A 24,692-nucleotide genomic window follows, 5' to 3' on the forward strand; every position below is an offset into this window, starting at 1 on the left:
TCATTCCTTCTTCACGAGAACACTACGAGGGAGGGGCTATTGTTCTCAGTACCTTACAGACAAAGACCCGGAGCAGAGGAGGGTAAGTAACTTGACCCAGTTCTCAAGCTTGGAAGCGGCAAATAATCTCCGTTCAGTTTTTGCTGTGGGAATGCGGTGCTCAACTAAGTAGTGTGGGAAGAAAAGTTTCCCCTAAACTTTACTAAGTCCTTAACTGCTATTTCAAGGCTCTTGTCAGCAGCAGGGCGCACAACCTGCATGGTTTATCTCTGATTCCTGGTCCCCGTGTTGGGGGAGGGGCTGAGCTAGGACAGAGACACTCTGGGTCTATGCTCGGCAGTGGGGCTGCAGGACACACGGGGGAAAGAGAACTTAGACTCCTTCAGGGCTATATTCTTTGATGTTCTTAGTATCTAACTGTCACCTTCTTACCTCCACATGTTACATAATCCATTAGCTTGGCCATTAAAAGCCTATATTTAACTTGATTCGAGTCAGATTTTACTTTTTCACCTGGATTCTTAAAATATATGGCTCCCAATCCCTTTCAAATCTAAACATGCCTAATTTGATTACGAACTTCAAAAAAGGATAGAGAGCAAAACAAAATGGAGGCTACAACAGGTGGAAAGAAATTTCTCACAACGCAAACTGTTAAACTGGAAATGTGAGATGCAACTGACAAGTTCAGAAACATTCTTAGAGCGGAAGGTGCTCTGAGAGACACGATTCTCCACGCCTTCACCCTGTCCCCAAAGGCCAGTCGCAAATGTCCAAGGGGACCTACGCTTGGTTTTCCACTCCCTTGGGATGAACCGTCTCCTGTGTCATAACCCTGAAATGCCTTGTATTATTTCTACGGTTGGGTTACCCACCCAGCAGCTCCTCTGTCAACAGTGGTAATTACACAGCAGCCTTGTCATCTCCGGATAACGCTGCAATCAACTTGTGTCACTGCCGCTTTCACGGGTATAATAACTGTAGTGAAAAAGTCCTATAGAAGTAGCATTTTTAGTTTTGGCTCTCAAAACAACTTCAGCAACTATATTGCTTAAAACATCAAGTTCGTTTCCCACAAAAACATGATTGCCTCTGCACAAAGCCCCCTGAAACTAGGCTATCCGAAGGTCCCCTAACAGAAAACATCAGACTCTCTCTGTTATAAAGAGCTTCCAAAGAGGACTGGAAAAAACAAACAAACGAAAAAACATCTCTCAAAGTAATACTTACAGCTCCTCCAGAAAAGGGAAGTTCTTAAATGCATCTTCTGGTAACTGAGTAATGTTGTTCATACTGATATCTCTGGAAAACAGAAGTTAAGAAGAGCATTAACTAAGTGATACTACACTTAAACACTGAATTTAACAGAAAAATAATTCGGTGCTGACATTTTGTAAAGAAGCAAGAAAAAGGAGATTAGAAGACAGACAGGTCAGAATTTGGCTTTAGAATGTGATGCTCTGAAAACGGAGAAAAGTTAAATCTTTTATTATAAATTATGTCCCATAATTTAGAAATGTGCCCAGATCCTGGGTTTTCCCCCCTTTAAATATCCTTGGAAAAGGATGCCTCAAACTACCCACAGCAAGTGGGCCAGTTGGACTGCCCAGTGCTCTGCTATTCCGAGTCCTGTCCTTGCTCAAAATAAACAAATGAAGACTCCAGGACTTGATACAAGAGCTGTGCCGCCAAGCGTGGCTTCTGAAACCACTGTCAGGGACAATAACAGGTCCTGGCTGTATTCCATCATATTGTCTGCTAAACCTATCAAAGTCCTCCAGGTAACAGTTGTAAGTGGCGTTCACTTTTAGCCCATGAACAGACGCAGCCTGGAGGCAAGTGTGTACTTGAAAGGTATGCGGGCTGTTCCAGCTCTTCCTTAGAGGGGCAGCAGAAAGCAGGGAACTCACTTGACGATACAACTCAACAATTAACTTGTTCCAACAGTTAAAACATACTTTATCAACCATTTCCTTCTTCCCTGGCAGCTGCCATTTGAATTGGCTTTCTCCTTCCACACTCCACTCAGCGTCGACGCAGTGAAAGGCAACTTAAAGCAGCCTTACTAGGGATGGTCCCAGCACGCACTGGGTCGGTGGCCCCTCTCGGGTTCCTCTGCCCTTTATCTCCTGTTCAAGTCTGTGGCTGAGCCCTCAGGTCTCTCCTTTCTAGACATCATCATGAAAATTCACACGTGCAACTTTCTTATCACTGGTTTAGACATGTTAGTATAAGGAGGTACAAGAGAAATCAGCTAACAACAAAACGCCAAAATCAGCTAACAATAAAAACACCGTGTCATTTTGCTTCTTTAGTCAGGCGGAATTTTCTGTTAAAGGAGGTGATACCTTCAGTACCAAGGTGGGTGAGTCCCTTCTCCCCATCTTGTCCTCTTACTCAAACTGAGAAACGGAATTCACCTGCCTCCTTATTAGCCCTTGCCAAGACAGGTTTGGAAAACTTTTGCGGCTTGAGAGTAACAGTGACAGCAGAAGCAAAAACAGCAACAGCAGTGGCAGCTCCCACACAGAGAATACTGGTAATGTGATAACACCTCTGATAAAATCTCACTTTACAAAGGGGTAAACTGAGGCATACTGAGGTACACAAGCTCCCCAAGGCCACCCAACACGGGGTGTAATGGGAAATGTGAACTTCAGAGTCCAGGATCTTGACTGCAAACTCAGAGTCTCCCCAAGTATCAGTTAATCCTGTTACCTCTCTCCAGTGGCTGTGAAGACAGAAAGCAAGCCCTTGGTCCCACTAAGGGTAGCAGGGGAGGGACCCTGGCACAGATGCCAGCGAATCTCAGGGTGAGCACTTCTGCTTGACAATTTAAAAAAAAAACAACTATAAATAGCTTTAGACATTGGGGAACCAAAGTTCATACATATTTCTTAGAGCATGAAACTTCCCTTGGGATGAATCCTATGACCATAGAGACTCACATGCATTCTGAACTTTTATCTCATTGAAAACAACTCAAATTCTAATAAAGATAACGTATGAAAAAAATTAACATACTTCTCAAGGAATTACTATTTTTAAACACAGGCTCCCATCCTCCTGTAGGCAGCTATCATTATCCCTGGGGAGGGGGAGTGGAGCCCTTGTTTCTCATAAACACTCAAGCAAGACGCTGGAGAAGTAGCATGGACAGAGGGCTCAGAGGCTGCGGGCTCAGCTCTGCGCACCGCCGAACAGCTGCTGGGTAAACCTGGGTCTCAGTGTGCCCACCCGTAAAATGAGGGAGTTGAACGGACCAGCTGGGGGGCTTCCTGGCCTGACATGATAGACCCCTAGGCTTCACCTTTTTCTGTAGTTTTCATGGAGAGGTCCATCCTCTCTGATGAAAATACATGAGGTTCATTTTATGGAAAAGGTATGTTTTTGAAAAATTTACCATAACACAAAATTTAAAGACTATTAGCTTGCCATTACAAAACTATGAGTCACCCCCACTGGAAACACATCTGCCCTTAACCCATAAAATCCTTAAGAATATGACAAAACCTTCAATCACGTTGAAAGGCAAAATAATAATCTGAGTAAGCAGTGATTCTATAAAATATCACACAATTTTGGAGCTCTCGAGTCATTCCAATAAAAGGAGAAAGAGGGACAACCATGATTTATTACTTTACAAAAGGAGGCCCTTCGTACGTTCAGTTTCCTCCAAGTTTGGCACACCTGAATTCAGGTGAGGAGCATAGTAACAGAAAAACTGATTAACGCCTCACCAGAAAAAGACACATAATTAAGAGAGAATTTACACCATACTAGTCTCTGCATTCCAATTTTCTAAAACGCATACACCTATATAATTCTCTCATTTTTTTTTCCCTTCAGACTAACAAGACATAACAGGTAGTTTTGCTGTGAGCTATAAATGCAATTAGTGGGACTCCATATTTACAAACTAATGGATGTTAAACACATGGTGAGGTTTTGTTTCAAACCTTCAGATTCAGGAGCAACACTTGTTTCCAAATTGTTCAGAATTTCACACACCTAGAGAGGGTCTCTCTTTATAAGTATTTTCTCTCATACTTTCTGGGCTTCAGTTACAAAACATTGTAACTAAGGTTAAAAAAAAAGGGTGGGGGGGAGGTTGCTACAAGATGTTATCTCCAGAGCAGCTCTGGAAACATGTGGTTACAAAGTATAAGGTGGGTGGGCACTCATTTAAAATAATGAGGGCTAACGGTGATAAACAACCAACAGACAGCCTTCAGAGCAGACTCCAGACCTGACATCATCGACACCAGCAAGAGAGCTTGAGGTTGGAAAGGATGCTGGGCTGATGAGTAACTGTCCCAACTTACTAATGGAAGCCCTGTGCCAATAATTACAAATATATTAGGCTCAAAAGCCATAAAAATTATTAAAATCCATAAGTGAAAGGAAGCTGCATAGAAAATTTCCAGCCAGAAGATACAGCCCCAGAGCAGTGCCTTGACATTCATATGAGCAACACAATCTTGCCAGTAACAGCTGTAATTAAACCCAGGGATTTGCCATCCCAGGTTCCTATGAAGACAATAAATATATAAAAAAAAGCTCACACAAGGTCTGAGCGCCACCAACCCATGAAGGCCTCTGAAGGGTAATTTCAAGAGAAATGATGGCCTTACTGGGAGGCGGCTGGTGTAGTTGGAAGTGTACGGCTTGGGAGCCAGACCGAGGTTTACCTGTGGATTCACTACCACGAGCTGTGCGATCTAGGGCAGGCTGTTCATCTTTCCTGAGCCCTAGCACCTTCATCTGGAAAAATGAAGGCAGTAATAACCAAACCTTGTAGATTGCTGTGAGGATCAGAAAATGTCAAGTCACACAGAAGAAGCTTAATAAGTAACAGGTATCTCCTATCATGGTCCATGTTTTTGCTGTTCCTGGAAGCTGTCTGCATCTGGCGGGCTGAGAGCCTGCAGGCCAAGAATCACAGGGACTTTCGGTGGCCTTCTTTCCCAGAAAGAACCCACTTTTACACGAGAGCAACAGTAAATGATGCAGAAGACCTACAACCTGGAGTTGTTCCTAACTACGAAACTAGACTCTGAACTCCAGAACCCCAAGAGCTGAAGATTTTAAGCTGGAAGAGCCCCTCAAGATCAAATACTTCATTTTAAAAGAAAAAAGTTGAGGCCCAGTTGCTGACAGTCAAGCACTCTTAAAAAAAAAAAAAAAAAAAAGAACAAGGGAAGACCAGAGCCATTTTCAAAAAGATCAGGATGACCTAAAGGAGTTTAGTGATAAAGCAGGGGATAGGATCTAGAACTCTGAGCCGGGAGACAATGCCTGAAGGGGTCTTTTCTGTATTGATTTCTTCCGTAACAGATTTCTTTATGGGTAGGTCTCTCAAGGTACACCAACTGGAACAGCGCAAAGGTCTACATAAGAGACCCACACAGTGCAACACCCCATGTGCTTACAACAGAGATCAGAAACACAAAAGCACATTACTCCTCTGAAAAAATAAAGCTGAACACTCAAACACAGCAGTCACTGGTTTCAAAATTAAAATTTAAAGGTGCAATTGTTTAATGGAAACTGTTAAAACTCCCCAGTGGTTAAACATTCATCTCTTTTCCCTCATAAAATTCACCAATGCTGAAATATCTACAGAGTAAAGAGGAACATCATGTTTCAACAAGGTACCTTTTAAAATCCCTGTAAAACGCTCCCTAAGCAAGCCTAACCTGTTTGCTGATGGCCAAGCGTGTGCACTGTGGACTCCACCATTGCACGCCCGCCAGGACCGGGCCTTCTGCCATGGAATTATTTAATTTTAAATATACTGTGATTGACCCAATGTTATCTAAATTTGAATAAGTCTTCCTATTTGTATTAGATAAAACCGTACTGCTGCTGCCATATTGTTGATCACTATACCTCAAATATTACCCAGCAATTTAAAAACCGACACACAGGTTCTAGAGAACACAGCATTCTAGCGTCTGCTCTCTAGAGAATGGCGATGATGTCTTTAAACTCAACAAACACATGCTGATAACAGTTAAGAACTAATACCACCCCAGTGACTCTTCTAGGGTCTTCTGTAATCAGCCAAAAGTTTCAGGCCAACCTCTAATGCACAGATGTCTACAGCACAAACCAAAACAGAAACTACAACTAAATTTGAAGAATGGCTCTGGTGGAACAAACCTGAAGGGAATTTCTCATCCACAAGTAGCACAGACATACAAGTGACACCAAAGTCCTACTCAAAGCTTATCAAGAGTTTAATTCCCTTTCTACACAATTCCATATCTTCGGGCAAGTAATCTCTTTTTCTCCCCACCTTTTTATGATAACAAAAGTAGCCTATGTTAATTGTTTTTAAAAAATTGAAATGCAGAAAAAACCATCCACAATATCAATACCTAGAAATAACCATTGTTATATTTCATGGGTGTCATTACAGATTCTTTTTCTATGCATGGTATATGTTTTTACAAATATGAAATCCTACAGTTCTGAACATGTTTATCCCTTGACACCTAAGATTCATTTGCAAAATGGAAAAAAAAATCGTCTCTGAAAATATCTTTTAATGAAAGGGTAAGTATCAAAGTCTAATATCACTCAATGCTATTTTCAGCAGGCCACACATCATGGGATGGGAACATCTTTGCTACTGGAAGCCACAATGCCAAAAGGAAAAGAAATTAATTAAGGATTTTCCTTTACAAGAGAAAAGGTGGTACCCTGTCATCCATCTAACACAGCTTTACAAAGTACCCATTATCCACATATGTGCAAGGGGCTATGCCAGGACGGCCAGGCTTTTATATCAAAAGATATATTCATGGTTCTTTTTTTATTAAAATTCATCAGTCCACTCTATTTTTAAATTATTAGTTTAAGACATTGTTCCAACATTCAATTAAATCTAACCTCTTTAAAATGCATCATTGTATGAAAGCATAAGAACAGCAAGTACATCCACGTGAAGACGACTGCTCTTTACTCTGCAGAAACAGGGCCAACAGTAGGCATGCCACTTCAGTCAGACGCTGCTCAGGGTGTCTTCCTGACCTTGCAGGTTTTAGCACCACTAGAATCCAACAAGATGTGACATCAGACCCCCTTCCAATGCCGTGTGCCACACCCCTACTAGTTTCAGGTAGCAGGATAAATTGGCTCCACGCTATCTGGCCTCTTCCCTGGTGTTTCAAGCGCAAAGGCTCAGGGCTTCCCAGAAGAAAGAATCCACAACTTCCTTCTTTGCAGCCTTGCAGTCCTTAGGACGGCTGCGATGACCACCATACCGACCCCCAAAAAGAAATGTTAGTCACTGCAGACAAAGTCATCACCCTGTAAGGTCACTAGCTACTTAAGGTGCTGGAGCATCCTAGTTTACAACCTCCCTAACAACACGGAAAGGCTAGAGAGAATGCCAGCTCCAAATCTTGAAAAATAATATAAATAACACCTTTGCTACAGGAGATACAGAGAACAAAGTTTCATTCCTTTTGTCATCATCTCTTTTCATGGATTAAAAACCTCTTTTTGAGTGCCTTTTAGAATTTTTCCATTAAAGACTTTCAAAGCCGTGTTGCCACTGTTAAGAGAATGAAAAGACATGAAACAGACTGGAAGAAAACTACTTGCAAAACACCTATCAGATAAAGGATTTGCTTCTATAATATAGAAAGAACTCTCAAAACTCAATAGGAAAATAAACCTGATTTTAAAATGGGCAAAAAGATTTGAACAGACACTTCACCCAAGAAGATTACACAAACGGCAAAAGGCACATAAAAAGATGTTCAACATTAGTCATTAGGGAAATGAAAATTAAATCCCAGTGAGATACCACACGAGTATTAGAATGACTAAAATGTAAAAACACAATAGCTGACGCTTACCAAGTGCAGGCGAGGATACAGAACAACTGGAACCCTCACACATTGCTGGTGGGAATGCAAAACGGTGCAGCCGCTTTGGAAAACAGCCTGGGAGTTTCTCATAAAATTAAACATACACTTATGACCATGACCCAGCAATGCTAGGTATAAACAATATAATTCCCCCAAACTGAAAACAACCCGGATATCCTTCAACTAGTGAACGGATAGAGAAACTTCGGTCTATCTATACAATGGAATAATACCCAGCAACAAAAAGGAGCAGACTACTGATACAAGCACCAGCGTGGATGAATCTCAGATACCTCATGCTCAGTCAAAGAAGCCTGACTCAAACAGCTACACCTCGTATGACTCCATTTGATTGGCATTCTGAAAAAGGCAAATTTTAGACACAGAAAACAGATCAGTGAGGTCAACGGCTGGGGGGTGGGGGGGGAGAAAGGCTGGCTCCAGAGGGAAACGAGAGAACTTTTTGTAGTGATGAAACATTCTATGTCTTGCTTTTGATGTTAGTTGTACAACTATACACATTTATCAAAACTGTCAGAACTACATATTTAAAAAGTGCAAATTTTACCATATGGAAATTAAACCTCAATATCCATGTTGCCCTTTTTTTTTTTTTTTTTTTTTTTTAAAGATTTTATTTTTTCCTTTTTCTCCCCAAAGCCCCCCGGTACATAGTTGTGTATTCTTCGTTGTGGGTTCCTCTAGTTGTGGCATGTGGGACGCTGCCTCAGCGTGGTCTGACGAGTAGTGCCATGTCCGCGCCCAGGATTCGAACCGACGAAACACTGGGCCGCCTGCAGCGGAGCGCGTGAACTTAACCACTCTGCCACGGGGCCAGCCCCTCCATGTTGCCCTTTTACAAATAAGTATATATATACCACCTTCTCACATTTCTCCCATGGGAAAAAATAATTCATCCTATGATCAGAGGTCCTCTCTCCCAGCTCTACCCCAATCCAGATCATGTGATGCGCAGCACTGACTTGAGAGAGGAAACCTGCAGTCCCTTTTTTTTTTTTTTTTTTTTTTACCTTTTTTGTGTTTTTTTTTTTTTCCCCAACATCTGCTATCCACTTGCATTAGGACACTGAGCTGAGTCTCTTCATTCTCTCTTTACTGAGCACCTATTAGGGTTGTGTCTGTGTGCTGGGCACCGGGCACAGAAAGACAAGTCAGACAAGGCAATAATAAAACCACAAGTAAATACTGGGATTCATGTAATGCAGCAGAAAAGAGGCTTGCCCTAACCTGGAGCTGGAGAAAGGCTTCCCCAGGCAGGGCTGCCTGCTGAGGTGTGAAGGGCAGACCCTACTTCAGAGAGCTCTCTTTCCATCTGGGGTCTCACTCACTAGGTCGGCACTGTTTCTCAGCAGAGACGCCACCGGCATGTTGAGCAGAAGAATTCTTCATTATTCAAGACAATCCTGCTCACTATCGAGGGCTTGGCATCCTTGTTCCCCCGGCACCTTAATTAGTACAACTAAAAACATTCCCCAAACACTTCCAACCTTCCCGGAGGAAGCTGGCAGCACGGAGAGGGACATGAAATCTATTTAGCGATGGCAAATGGCATTCTTTAAAACAAATATAATGAATAGTTAATATCAAAGTTAAGTACATCACACAAGATAAGTTTCCTGACGATTATTTAGATTTTATAAATATATTTTGGGTTGTGATGTAAAACGTCGTCCTCATTGGGTTCATAGGGAAACAAAATTGAAAGACTCTGAACTAGATAACTTGTTTGTTTGGGTAGAGGGTGCCTTCAGGGCAGAGGGAACATCATGTGTGAAAGCATGGTCCATGAGATAAAGCCAGAGTGGTCCAAGAGATAAAACTATCCAGGAAATGAGCATTACGAGCAGGATGGTTACAAGTGGTAAGAGAAGCCACCAAGACAAGCAGAAAAGGCCTTGGATGTGACCTCTAGAAACCAGAGCTTTATTCTAAAGGCATGGAAAGCTGCCAGAGGAAGTTTAAGCATGTCAGGTTTGCTGTAGAAAGATCATTCTGGCAGCCATACATTATGACGAGAGGAAAAGGGGAGAAGTTAGGAAAAAGAAACACAGCTCCTTGGAACTGAGCTTCCTTTACTGTAAAATCTTTTGTGCTCACTAACTTCTCAGGTCCTTTCCAAATCTATCATTGTGAACCCACTTTGCCATTCCTGCTTCTGCACATTCCATGCATAATTAGTAGAAAACAAGAAACCCTTAGATTCACGTTTTTCCTATATATGTAGGCACATTTGCTTGTGTTAGCAAGTGTGTGAATGAGTACAGACTTAAACATACCTCCTCCAGAATTACAAGGGTTCGGCAATTAAGAAAGACGCATGACTTCATTTCCAAAGGTACTATTTTATGCTGTAATTGTTAAAGCTCCCGATGAAGCAACACAGCCCAGGAGACATTTAAGGGTGTGTTCTTCCAGGAGATGCTAACCTGTCAAGTCAGAAGGCAGACAGAACAAAACGCCGGTGTGTAAACATCATATCACAGCGAAAGGCATGTGTGGTTTAAATTCCACATCCTTAAAATGGTAACTTTAAAAAATAAAATTAATTAGGCTAATTCAATATTTTCTAATATTGAACCAAGTTCTGATTGTTTTCAGGGCTTTTTGTTTCTGTTTTTTTAAACAGTCTGTTTTCAAGTGTGAGATGTGTTCTAAAGAGAAAAATATAAAATGCTCTAAATCTGGAGCAACGTTTACTAAATGGCAAAGAGACATGAATCCCAAAGACAAAAAGAACATTACTTTCCACCCCATGGTTTGGTCAAGGACCCCAGCATCTGGCATGACATGGAACAGACAAGGATTAAACTATAATATTCCTTGTTTTCTTGCTACTTAACGGGTGTTCTCAGGCATTCTTTGGGTGTCAACAGCTGTTCTGGTGACCCCAACGATGACAAAGCAGGGCTCATTACCAGCCAAGACACACAGACAAAATGCTATTTCAATAGTGCATTTAACATCAACAAGAGGCATCGTGAAGGATGGCGTCTGGGCAGACTGGAAACACTCAATTACCTCATCCTAGCAGACAAAATGCACTATTCATAAAGAAATCAATCCAACGGCATTTATTATGGTAAATATTCTAATTAACTAAACGGTTTATGTTTTATTACGGTTAGAGTTATTAACACCATTGATAGGAAAACATGACTTCATGGTCCTTGCCTTCAAACATGCACACCCACAAAAACTTCTGTTTAGACGCATACTTTTTAAACTTGGGCTCACAACCAATTAATGGGTTGTGAAATCATTTTAATGGGTCATAGCCAACTTTTCTTTTTTTAACTGAAATAGGAAAGAATAGAATAAAACAGAAAGATGTCAGAATGCATCAAACGTAGTAAAGGCAGGTATTATCTCAGGAAATTCTGTTTCAGCATTGGTGTACTTCTGGCTTCCCTGCTGCAAAGCCTCAAATTCGTATATACCACTTAGTCTCGACTTCAGACACACACATCGTCTGTGAAACACAGTCACAACCATGAGGACAAGGAACTGGCTATCCAAGCCAAACACTTCCCATTCCTCCTTCCAAATGGAGTCAAAACTACAGCTGCTTTCCCAGCACCACAAGGTTGGCCCAATGGATGGAGTGACCTTTAAATCTTCCTATTTTAGTGACATCGGCTCTCTAAAATGGACAGTAATGGTATGAGGGAATGGCACAATGAGCTACCCTGAAATTTGCTTATTAAAAAAAAAGGAGTGGGGGGCTGGCCTGGTGGCATAGTGGTTAAGTTCATGCACTCCACTTCCGTGGCCTGGGGTTCATGGGTTTGGATCCCGGGCGTGGACCCACACACCGCTCATCAAGCCATGCTGTGGTGGCATCCCACATATAAAATAGAGGAGCATTGGTACATTTGTTAGCTCAGCAACAATCTTCCTCAAGCAAAAAGAGGAAGATTGGCAAGAGATGTTAGGTCAGGGCCAATCTTCCTCACCAAAAAAAAAAAAAAACAGAGAGAGAGCGCAACACATACATGCATATTTAAAAGATTTTATTACGCTACTACTTTCAACTGCTTCAACAGAACTGGCAACAAATAAGCCGAATTAGATAAATTTCTACTTGGCTACCCTGGGCTCTACTGGGGTTTTTAGAAGTATATGATAACGTTATGACACTTTTCACTTACTGTGCATAAAATGTTTATAAATAACCTGATGAAACAAATCCATCCTTAGATAAATGTAATGATTTAAAGGTTAAAAACAAACAAAAAAAGACCAAAAAAATCTACACTCCAATAAATCCCTTCTAATGCCCCAAATCCCAAAAGGGTCTTCCAATAAGCACTGTTTGTACACCCAGTAATCACCCTAGGCAGGAGCCCCAATTTCCAAGACACTGAGGCAGTGACCTCATTATGTTGGGCAAGAGGAGAATTCCAAGTGATGAGGCAGTCTATACCCCGAAGGCCAGCTGCCCACGGTCAAGGCCTGACCCCAGAGGCGGGCTCTCTGGATCTCACCTTCCCTGTAACGTGGGCTTTGTGGGGCCATTGCTTCCCTTCAGGCCACGAGGCATGCAATATCTTCCCCAGCACACACACCAGACACTCTGCCCCTTCTCCCCACCGACAGCCATTTTAAAAAGGTTTATAAAACATATTCTAGCCTTAAAGGAATGACTCAAAATTCTAAGTCATTTGACTTGTTGTTTTACAGTCAACAGACATTGATAAGGACTTGAATTGTAGTCATTCAAGATATTCCCTTAGGAACGACTTAGCACTCATTAAAGTCACTAATGATCTATTCGGTAGAGAAGAGGCGAGGCAATCAAATCTGAGATGGCCCTGAACCTTTGGGAGCAAAGATTCTCATATCTGGTTTTGTAATACTCATGGGCAGCTCCACTTGTGACAAGTGTTTAAGTTCTAAAAAGTCCCAGGAAAAAAATACTTCAATTCCTTTTAACTTTTGAGATCAATATGGGTCATCTGGTCCTTTGTTTCTTAACCTGAACAGCAAACAATGGGCCACCCTGAAATTTGTTTATTAAAAAGAGAGTGAGAGACAGAGACACACAGACACACACACACACACACGCTAGGAACATCAAAACACATTCAGTGTTATTGCTTTAGGATGTTCATCTAAGAAAATCTCCCAACTCTGCTTTGACTCGATGTTTTGTTGAATCACTTTTATTACTAAATTGATAAGCAGAGAAGAAATACTGTCTTAGAAAATAAATTCTATAAGCAAGAGAATATTTAATGTCCCCAACCCCCAGTGAAATCAGATACACACTTCTGATTCATTCACGTACACACACACACTCTCACACTCCATAAAGAGCTTAATTAACCATAAGTAAAGAATGTAAGACTAGAGGATCAATTCAGAAAGCAACAGGGGCAGTGACGACACACCCCAGTCCGCCCGGGACAAGCCCAGTTTACATCTATTGTCTCAGCATCATTACAAATAGTGCTCCTTCTCACTCTCACAGGTACGGGCATTTGGATGATAAATTAAATGATGATCCCAGTAACAGCAGAAGGCCTGAATGGATGATACGGGATGAGCTGTGATGGTAGGAAGTAGGATTCTTGGTTTGGACTGCCCTGGGGAAGACTTGACTAAAAGGCTAATTCCTCACCTGTGTGATATTATGATGATAATAACATGAAAAACAACTTCTCAAGCATCCGTAGAGTTTGTAAATATCACTTTGGTCAACATCCCGCTCCCCGACCTGGACCCGACACTCCATTAGGGCAGGGGTGTGTTTTGCTCACTGCTGTATCCCAAGCCTCTGGCACAATGTGTGGCCACAGCTGAGTGAATGACATGCCAGACACGGCGTTAAATGCTTTAACAGTCACGGTAGCAAGTACTTACTTAACATTTCCAAAAAAAGAAATTTTTCGACAGGCTTAATTTCCCAGCCATGCCAAGGAAGTCAGAGGCCTGGCTGCAAGAGGAAAGACAGGAGGAGCACATAAAATAGCCTCATTTTTACAAGTGACACCTGATCTGCTTCCAGGACACACAGTCAAGAACACAACATTTCTTACGGACAGCAAAGAGGCTTCATGACAGATTTCCTCCCAGTGTCTATTGATATAACCAAATAATAACCCTATATGCAAACACATTTGGGGAAAAGCAAGAAAGCAAGCAAGGCTTTCATTTAATACAAGTTCCTGGATTTAAAAATAGCTAGGGAGGAATGATGTAAAGTTGAATTTCAGTAAAACTACTTTTTCTTCCTCAAAATTTCAAAATACAAGCTTTGTCCTATAAATAGAGTCTCACAGAACCACTGAACTAGAAAGCGTAGTGGTTAAGTTTCTCCCAGAAGCCGGACTGAGAGCCCCGGGTTTGAACACAGCTCTGCTCACTCACCAGCCACACAACCCTGGGCAAATCCCTTAGTCTCTCTGTGCCTCAGTTTCTTCAAGCCTAAGAGGGGATAAGGGATAACACTTCTGACTTCAGAACACGACGGTGAGGATGAGACGCTGGGCCCTCGGAGCAGCGTCCAGCATGGTACCAGCCCACAGCAAACGCTCAAGCAACGTCAGCTATTATTCTTCCTACTATTAGCATCAACACCAACAACCACCTAATCTAACCATCTCATTTCATTCATGAGGTAACTGAGACCCAAAGGGGTTAAATAATTAATTAGTTAATCAAAGAACCAAGATCAGAATCAAAAAGATAATCAATGTCCAGGGTTCGTTCCACCACCCTCAACTGGAACATAGTGTAGCAGTTCTGTTGGAGCAATATGCTCTGGAGTTTGGGAAAACAACTTCCCCAGAAACCACGTGTTAAATGGTGCTGGACTCTCGGTTAACGGGTAAGAGCTGGCTGAGCCCCACACAGTAGCTGAAATAATGAACAAACGCTGCAACCAAACAATGGGAGGGAGGAAAACAGCGCGACCCCCAGGTAACCAAGGAAATGCCGGGAGAGTCTCTTACTTATTAAGAATAGGGGTCGTTGAAGTCATAATAGGGCAAAATTTCCAAAGTGGAACTCTGGGTACTTTTAAAAGGTGAGCATGCATTGACGGTGGTATGTTCAATTTGACCTAAAGATCTCAGAGCTTTTGTGGTGGTTGTTCAACAAATTTTTACTGGCACGATGAGTAAAACATTTCCTCTGATCTTAAAAAAAAAAAAAAAAAAGCAGCTGTGTGCAAAGCCAGGTGAAGAGGTAGAGAGGGGCGGGCCTCTAAGGCTGAAGGAAGAGCCTGTCCTTCAGGAAACAGCACGTAGACAGCCCTGGAAGAGATGTGGAGCAGGGGTCAGGGGCAAGCCTAGAGACAGCTCAGGCTCAGAAGACAGGGGACACTGAGTGTCGGTATAAGAAGGAGTTTGAGGACAGGAACAAGAACTCTGGAAGATTTTTTAAGGAACCCAAAGAAGGCTGCCTTACAAAGAACTGCCGGTGGATGTGCACAATGTTGACATTCTCCACACCTTTACAACTGCCTTTATTGAACCACTCATGGGCACTCTGCTGCCGGCCCCCCTGAGTGACATTACGAGCAGCATCACCGTGGATACTGTAAGAATGCGATGAGGTTCTGCTTCAGGGAGCCTCATGGTGTTCCCTTCATCAGATATCCCTTGGGGAAAAGTTCTCTCTGACCTCAATTCCAAGAACGGCTGTGTTCCTCCTGCACAACGTGTCCTTTTCATCTTGCGGACAATGTGGCATCACGGAAGTTGATTCTCTCTCCCTATTCCTATCGGCTGCCAAGATTCTCTGAGCTAGAACTGTGGCCCCCTTTCATGTTTATGTTAGGTGGGCACAGTCAGTAACTCCTGTCTTCAACCCATGTTTTCTCGTCCTAATTTGGGGGTGGAGGACAGTCCCGGTCTTCTCGTCTACTTATTTATTGTTTTGTCTCATGCATTTTTGAAAGCCATCTTGAATGCTTTCTGGAATAAGGTGGATTATCCTGGCATTTTGTGAGCAGTCCCTATGCACCTGGCATACATAAGCCAACAGATGCACAGACACGTCCTGGTGGTCATATAAAGGGTGACTGTAGAGGCAAGAAGGTGGAGATGGAGAACACAACAGTGCAGGATAATGAGCTCTGGAACCGACACAGCAGCACAAGGATAAGGAGGAAAGAAAGACAAGCGCCCACTCAGAGGCAGCAGCAGAACTTAGCGATCAGAGGCCGGGAAAAAGCAAAGGCGAACCTTGAAGATGGCAGGGTGGCTTTTTGTCCATGGAGCTGGCAGAGGGATGCTGCCCTGCGCTGGGGACATACAGGAGGGAGAGCGTGAGGGCTGGCAGATCACGTGCGTTAGCAGCAGGCGGCTGTGAACTCAACCCAGAATTGAGGCGAGGCCTCAGGGAGGGCGTCAAGGTGTGGGACAATCAATACGCACAGGTGCACGGCATCCCCCAGGGAGGGCAGACAGACAAATAAAGAAAATGGCTGAGAAAAAGAGTTTTAGAAATAACTCAGTTTGAGAAAGAGAAACAGGAAGGCAAGGCGGGGAGCAGGCATGAGCGAGGGAAGAACCTGAAGGAAAGGTTTCGAGGAGATAAAATGCTACAGCGTCACATGCTGCCAAGTATTCAGTAAATCTATTAGCCACAGGATGGGGAGTTCAATCGTTTGTCAGCAGGTTTTATCATAGCATGAATGTCATGAATATCAACCATGACCACTATATTTTTTTCTTATTTTGGCTCCAGGAATAGAACAAAGAAAGGGAGAGAATTTCCTGAGGTAACTGGGCAAGATTTATAAGAGCGAAGGAAAAGAAACACAAGGTTTAAAGAGGATGTGTGTTCACACATGGGATGGAGCCTGCGTGAGGTGGAGCTGGCTGGGCTGGGTCCCGAGGGCAGGGGAAGGGCACTAATGTGACTCTTCCTCCCGAGGGACAGACAGAGACGGCAGGAGCAGAAAAGCACCTCGGCCTCCCCAGCGGTGAGCAGGTGGGCCTTCCGCTGACCCAGCTCCTCGGGGCCCTGGGTACAGACTGGGCGCCCATGCCTGACTCCAAACAGGAGCATTTATTCCAGGCTGACTCTCACACTGAATGTATTCCTCTCACTCCTACATCACATCAGAACTATCTATTTTTTTTCCTAATGTGTTTTCCCAGCTCTTTCTCAGCTACAGTAATTAATTCAAATACACCATCACTAAAGTGCCAATCAAAGCTCCATCGAGATCTAAGAAGAACAATAGTGTGCTTATATGCACAGTCTATTAATTTAAATTACCAGTTGAGTCACTACATGCCGACAATTAAGCAATGACACACACACAGATTATACTCCACCTTAATATAGCTAAACCAGAGGTCTCAGAGAACCACGTGGCCTGGACAGCCAAGCTCTCCAGAGAGTTGAGGGTTTGCCCTCAACAGAACATACAGGCATTCAAATAACTTCTGATAACACCAACTTCTCTGAAATGCTCTTTGCACTTCTCTACTTTCTAAAACAGCACGTATAAAATATAATTTAACTGTTTCGTGGGCCTCCACGCTGAGCACCCAAAGTTGTGGTAAACCGCCAGACACAAACGCTGGCGCATTCCTCCAGCTCACCTCCCTCTGCTTCTCCCCCGCCCTCATCCAAGCTGTCACCATGTCTCACTGGACCACTAGTCGCCTCCAGTCTGGTCTTCTTGCTTCCACACGTGCCTCTCTGCAATTCAGCCTGCACGCAGGAGCCAAAGTGATTTTTTTAAAATAAGAAACACTTGGTGCTGTGTCTCCTCTCCTGAGAATTCTGCCCACTCTCCACCAAGGCCCTACCTGACTGTCCCTGTGCTCCTCCCCCACCTCCTCCCAGACCATGTCTTCCCCACCCCCAGCTTACCCCCCTTCCTTTCTGTGTGACATTCTCCAGGCCTCTGCACTGCTGAGGCCTCTGTCCTCGCTGCCAACACTGACCCTCCCAGCTCCTTTCTTTTTGTGTGTGTGAGGAAGATTGGCCCTGAGCTAACATCTGTTGCCAATCTTCCTCCATTCTGTATGTGGGACACTGCCACAGCATGGCTTGATGAGGGGAGTGTAGGTGCATGCCCAGGATATGAACCTGCGAACCCTGGGCCACCAAAGCGGAGGGTGTGAACTTAACCATTATGCCACCAGGCTGGCTCCTTTCATAGCAGGCTCATTCTCCCCTTCTGGGTCCATCTCAAATGTCACCCCTTCAGATTATCCTTCCTTAGCCCCTTACAGCAGCTCCCAGTTAACTCTATCGTACCATCCAGTGTATTTCCTCTTCCCAGCTTTTATCATTTGGGTTCTTATTTGTAACCGCCTCACTTATTTTTAAAGTCACACAGCAGTTAGCATAGGACAGCACCAACCACTCAACCAGGGCTTCTCTAAGTGTCACCCAGCGCTGCCCAGGACTCTGACAGAAATGCACCTTCTTGGGTCCTACTCCAGACCTACGGTCAGATGCTCCAGTGCACTGACAGCTCTCTAGGCGATTCCGACATGCACACAAGTGAGAGCCGTGCACTGCATTATGCTGCCTCCTCGCTTGTGAATGGTCCCCCACCGGAAAGGAACACTTTCAGGGGCAAGGATCTAGCCTGTCTTATTCACCTCGGACTTTCTGACTCCTAGTCCAGGGCCTAACACACTGTAGGTATTCGGGGGGAAGAGGTATCTCATTCCAGAACCAATATGGCGGCCACTGAACCACAACTGTGCAGACCGCACGTGTGTTCAACACCTGCTGTTACCCAGGATCCCCCAAAGACACTGCTGAGCTTGGGACCCTCTTGCTTCCGCTTTTCTTCCTTCTTGACACTTAGGTCACTATTTTTTTCCCATACTTCTCAGCACTTAGGATAAAAGCATTATCCCTTCGTAGAGCTGACTGATCCAATCCACGCATGTGATCACTCCTCAGGGTACCCGTCCACACTGCAAGATCCTATCAGCCTCAGCGGAAGATAACAGGTAAAAGCTGGCTTTGTAGCAATGTGACCTGGGTTCAAACCCAAGCTCCACCATGCACCAGCCATGTGGCCTTCCACAAACTGATCAACTTCTGTGCGTTAGCCTCCTCATCGAAGTTGGGATTCTCCATCAGCTACCACCACCTTAACCTTCTTTTTCCTCCCGCGCTTCACCTACATACTTCTGCCCTGGCTGGGTCCTCCTCCCCAGCCCCCCGTCCCCTGCTCTCCTGCCACCACAGCCCGCTTCTTCCCACTTCTGTTCACAGGAGACCAGGGCTGCTCAAAACGCGGGACCAGTCTGCGAACTGCTGACAAGCCACAGTGAGTCCAGCGGAGACACCAAAAGTTCTCATCACAGCAACTCGACAGAGTAAAGTTATGTCTTAAATCAAACAATAAAAACTTTGAGTTTGTATTTTGTATGTTTTCTTTTTTCCATTTTATTCTCCTAAAAATGAATCTTTATTGTACTTTACAAAATATCAAGCCACACTGGATGGGAAATTAAAAAACAAACAAACTGGCCCATGGGCCCAGACAGTTGAAGGAGCACGGCCCAGACTCTTCACATGGGACACTGAGCTAATCTCTCTTCAAGGTCTCCTCCAAGATGTCCCCCTGGAACAGCCCCACTCCATGGGGACCTTTTTCCCAAAGTTCGTATCCATCATCACTCCAGCTGCTGAAATTTTTAAATGAACTCAGCAGAAGCAGACAAATCATTCGCTCCATCCCCGGGCAAACGTCTTGCCTGAGGAGCCCCACCAAATTGTTTTCCGCTGCTCCTCCCCCGTCACATAGCACACAGGCAGCACAGCGCGGTGGTTCAACGTCTGGACTGAAACCTGACTTCAAATGCAGCCCCAATATTTCCCCAGGGCCACAGTGATACTTGACCATGGGGCCTGAGACAAGTCCCTTAACTCTTCTGAGCTTCTGGCTTCTCTTCTGGGATGTGAGGCTGGCATGGGAACACAAAGCCTTCACAATTCTAAAATTAAATGTCTGTCTGTTCTTAGAAAGGCTCTCAGGTTCCTCATGGGCAAATGGGAGAACATGCACCCTGCCACAGGGCTGGGGAGACAGGAAAGCATTGTTAAAACTGCAGCGCCCTCTGTGAACTAGACGTATTATCATTACCACTCTGCACATACTAGGAGCCTGTGCAGAATGCATGAACCGAATATTGAAATTTCAGGTAGTCCACCTCCAAAACTGAAGCCTGGGACGGTGAGGGCCTCGAAACTCCGACTAGGGGAGCCACTGAAAATACAGGAGACCTGGTCTGGAGAAGATGAGACTGAAGCGGGGAACTGAAGAGCTCTCGTGCAGATCAGAGAAGACGCATCTCCACCGCTGTAGATGAGAGAATTGGGTACAAGGAACAGACGCTATAGATGGGAAAGAAACTAACAATTCCTGAGTGTCTAATAGATGCTTAGTGTTTACATGTGTGGCCCATTTTAATGTTCATAACTCTGGCCTTATGTACCCAATAAAATACTATTTGGAGTAGAAGCCTATGGTCTTTCTGCCACACTGAACTGGAGGCATAGTGTATCACACAATAGAAGAAAAAAGGACACTGCTAATGCCTTAGAGCTGGTCAGTAGGGGCAGCCGCTGCCCCGTCAGTGGAGATACTTAGGCAGTGGCTACAAAACCATCCGTCAAGGACCTGAGAGAAGATTCCAACCATGGATGTGACTCCCAGAATTCTGGTACCTTAAATCAACAGAGCACCCAAACCCCACCCCCCGAATCCCACACAACTGGGGAAACCAACCCAGAGTTGCCAACTTTTTATTTTGACACGTGAGAACATTTACAAAACATTCATCAACCTATTTTAAAAGGCGAGAAGGCAATTTAATACCAACACAAGCCAAAAGGGTATAATCTTAGAATAAAAGATGGCCCTTTAAGATGATGAAAAGTAGACTTGTCTAAAAATCATGACATTACCCCTAGTTTTCATATTTCACCACGCAATTTGTTACACAGGCAGGTGGGAACCAACACCATTACATCAGATGGTCTTTCTGACTACTTAAATTTTAAAACTCTGGGGCCAGCCCTGTGGCTGAGTGGTTAAGTTCACGCGCTCTGCTTCGGTGGCCCAGGGTTTCGCTGGTTGGGATCCTGGGAGCGGACGTGGCACCGCTTGTCAGGCCATGCTGAGGGGGCGTCCCACACAGCACAACCAGAAGGACCCACAACTACAATATACAACTATGTACTGGGGGGCTGTGGGGAGAAGATGAAGAAAAAAAAATTTTTTTAAACTCAGAGATTATGACACTATAACTGGACACAAACTCTTAGTTTCTCTTAAAGGATGAAGTTCTATTAACAGGATTATCCTAGCAAGATAACATTGATTTGACCAAGTGCCACTTCCACTAATCAACACTACTTTCAACAATAAAGAGCTGGCATTTAGTTCCAGGCCCTGTGGCAAACGAGTCACATACGTTACCTCACGACCATCGTGAGAGGTAGACGCTGTCATTACTTCCATTTTATACACCTGCAAATGGAACTGTCCAATCGCCTGGCAGCGATGTCAAGCCAGGATTCCAGCACGCAGGTGGCCTGTCTCACTCCACCATAACGCTTTAAGAACACTGTCAGGAACTAACAAATTAGGGGAAGAAACATTCTAAAACCAGCCACTGCTCCAGGAAATTTATCCCATAAGAATGGGCATTTCATTTGGTCTGGTGGAAAGTGAAGCCAGATACATAGCTAAAATATTTACTACGTATTTTTTCCACGATAGTTTTTCACCATGCATATGGAGAAAAATAAGAAAAATCTCAGGAAAATGTTTGATGGTAGTAAAGATGTCTTCTAGGAGCCCTACAATTTTCATAATTACAGTTTACAATATGGTAGTGAAAATCACTTCTGGACCGCTTGTCCTGGTCACAGGTGTTAACTTAATCTTGTTTGTGCATAGTGTTATCATGCAACTATCACACACTTGCAAGTAACTTCAAGCCTAAATATCATGTGTTTGCAAATCCTGTATCTGCAGGAGGGGCTCTCCCATGGCTGTACTTTAGCCAGTCTTTACACTGAGAACCAGGAGAAGGGGGTATGTGTGTGTGGGGGGGGGGTGTTAAAGGTCGAGGGGGCCGAGGGGGTGACACTAAAAAGCCTGGCACACATCTGCCTGTTTGGTTTGGTTACTAACTAGTTTTAATTTCAAATAATCCCCCCTCCATTTTATTTTGGTTCTTCTGTTGTTTCCACCCAATATTTAGACAGCAACATGAGCCATAAAAGTTGGGATGGGTCTAAAATCTGGGGGATGGCAAGGCTAAAATGCTTGGCACAGAGTACAAGCTGCCACTTATGTGGCTGAGCCAGAACAACCATGGAAGTCAGTCCAAATATACACACATTTGTCTTTATTTTAAATCTCATTTTGCATCTTAGTAATTTCTTCCTTAAAAATAGCCAAGGAACCCTACTGTTTTGGCCAATTTTTTTTTTATAAATTGCTATTTTGAAAAGAAATCATGATCATCCATGTGTGCTGGATAGACCAATGCCATGCTACTATTTGCTAGTATTGAAAAAGGTTTCCAAGTGGTATCCAGGAGCAATCATTAAAACCAGTGTATCTCTATACTGTGCACTTTCTGCAAAGTGCTTTATAAATAAACAGTGAGCTAAATTTGGGAAGTAGTGGCTATTTTTACTGAATGCCACATGCTCTATTTCCTACAAGAATAGGGACTAGATCTGTCCTTCCATTCCTGGTCATGGTAGCTATGGATAGAAGATGATTCTACTTGTAAAGTCGTTATGGATTTTTACCTGATCTCATTTAAAGGAGCAGAGTCATGTGTGTGTGTGTTTATGCTAAAAGAAGCAACAGAAATGAAATAGTTCAAGCTGCGTCCAACCCCACCCCATCCCCAGAACTTACGAGCAAATCTAAGGTCCCAAACGGGAGAGTTTTTTTCCCAAAGCCACACAACCAGAATCAAAACCAGAATCTAGATCTCTGCATTTCCTGCATTCCTCCTAAAACAAACTGGTAATGAATGTGTATTACATACAAACATCAAAATCTAAAAAAACACGAGAAGACAGCAAAACAATGCAAGTCTAGAAAGAATATCTAGTTTCCCGACCTAAGATCTGAAGAATATACAGCAATGGTTCTAAACCAGGGGTGACTGTGTCCCCTGGGAGACATTTGGCAATGTCTGGAGATATTTTTAGTTATCACAACTGGAGAGATGGGGGTTGTCATTGGCATCTAGTGGACAGAGACCAGAGATGGTGCTAAACTTTCTACAATGCACAGAACAGGCCCTGTGATGGTAAAGTTTGTGTGTCAACTTGACTGGGCCACAGAGTGCCCAGATATTTGGTTACGCATTATTCTGGATGTGTCTGAGTGTGTTTCTGGATGAGAACGACATTTGAATCTGCAGACTGAGTAAAGCCGACTGCCCTCCCCAGTAGCGGTGAGCTTCACCCCACCCACTGAAGGCCTGAATAGAACACAAAGGTGGAGGAAGGGGGCACCTGCTCTCTCTGCCAGTCTCTGAGCTGGGCCATGAGTATTCTCGTGCCTCCACACTCAGACACGACTGGAACTATATGACTGGCTCTCCTGGGTCTCTAGCTCGCAGACTGCTGACCCTGGGACTTCTAAGCCTCAAGAATCACAAGGGTCAACTCCTTATAATAAATCTCTTTTATATATATCCTATGTATATCCCACTGGATTGTTTCTCTGAAGAACACCGACTAAGACAGGCCCCCACAACGATTATCCAGCTCAAAATGTCGATACTGAGGTTGAAAAACCCTGATAGACAAAAATACTGACATTATCCTAATGGCGATGTTATGTTATGTTACATAAAGTTTGTCATTTTAAGTGCTCCAAGTGTACAGTCCAATGGCAGCAAGTCCATTCACACTGTTGGGCAACTATCACCACCATCCATTCACAGAACTTTCTTCATCTTGTAAAACTGGAACTCCGTACCCATTGAGCAGTAACTGCCCACCCTCCCCGCCCTCAGCCCCTGGCAGCCACCATTCTGTGTTCTGTCTTTATGAATGTGACTACTCTAAGTACCTCATATAAAGGGAATCACACAGTGTTTGTCCTTTTGTGACTGGCTTATTCCTCTCAGCATAATGTCTTCAAAGTTCACCCATGCTGCGGCACGTGTCAGGCTGAATGATACTCCACTGGATGTATATGCCACATTTTGTTTATCCGTCTACCAATGAAAAACTTGGGTGGCTTCTACATTTTGACTACTGTGAATAACGGGGCTATGAACATATGCGTGTGAATATCTCTTCCAGACCCGGCTTTCAAACCTTCTGGGTATATACCCAGGAGAATTGCTGCATCACAAGGTAATTCTGTTTCTGATTTTTTGAGGAGCCACCATACTGCTTTTCACCGTGGCTGCACCACTTTACGTTCCTTCAGGTGCACTTCGAATTGGCAAGGCTCCCAAGATCTGAAGGTTTCCCCGTCACCTCTCTCTGCTCTACCTCCCTTCCCACACCCTGGCACTTTCACGAAGCAGGGCATGAGCAGCACTTTAAAAATTGGAGCACCCTTAAAGAAACCCTGGGGGATGATTTTTTCATATGAATACTCGCCCTCTAATTTTCCTTGAAGTACAATTTCTGTAATGCATCCTAGCCAGGCGAAGGGGTGTGGGGAGGCATGGAGAACGTGGGAAGGAATACACCTGCACGGCCAGTAGGCGACCCTTCTCCAAACACATTCTGAAATCACCTCTGACTCCAGTCGGTGAAACCTAATAGAAATAATTCCCCACATCATCTTGAGCTTTCTAT

General features: G+C 43.8%; 1 protein-coding gene across 1 annotated transcript in view; it reads right to left on the reverse strand.

Annotated features, from left to right (window-relative positions):
* LGR4 (leucine rich repeat containing G protein-coupled receptor 4) overlaps positions 1 to 24,692 on the reverse strand; it is a 95,139-nt gene that overhangs the window by 44,519 nt on the left and 25,928 nt on the right. Inside the window, exon 2 of the mRNA XM_023646195.2 lies at positions 1,231 to 1,302. Coding sequence (XP_023501963.1) covers positions 1,231 to 1,302 — 72 coding nt within the window. The remainder of the gene's footprint in view (positions 1 to 1,230; positions 1,303 to 24,692) is intronic.

The sequence above is a fragment of the Equus caballus genome, chromosome 7 (assembly GCF_041296265.1).
Source record: "Equus caballus isolate H_3958 breed thoroughbred chromosome 7, TB-T2T, whole genome shotgun sequence".
NCBI classification, from domain to species: Eukaryota; Metazoa; Chordata; class Mammalia; order Perissodactyla; family Equidae; genus Equus; species Equus caballus.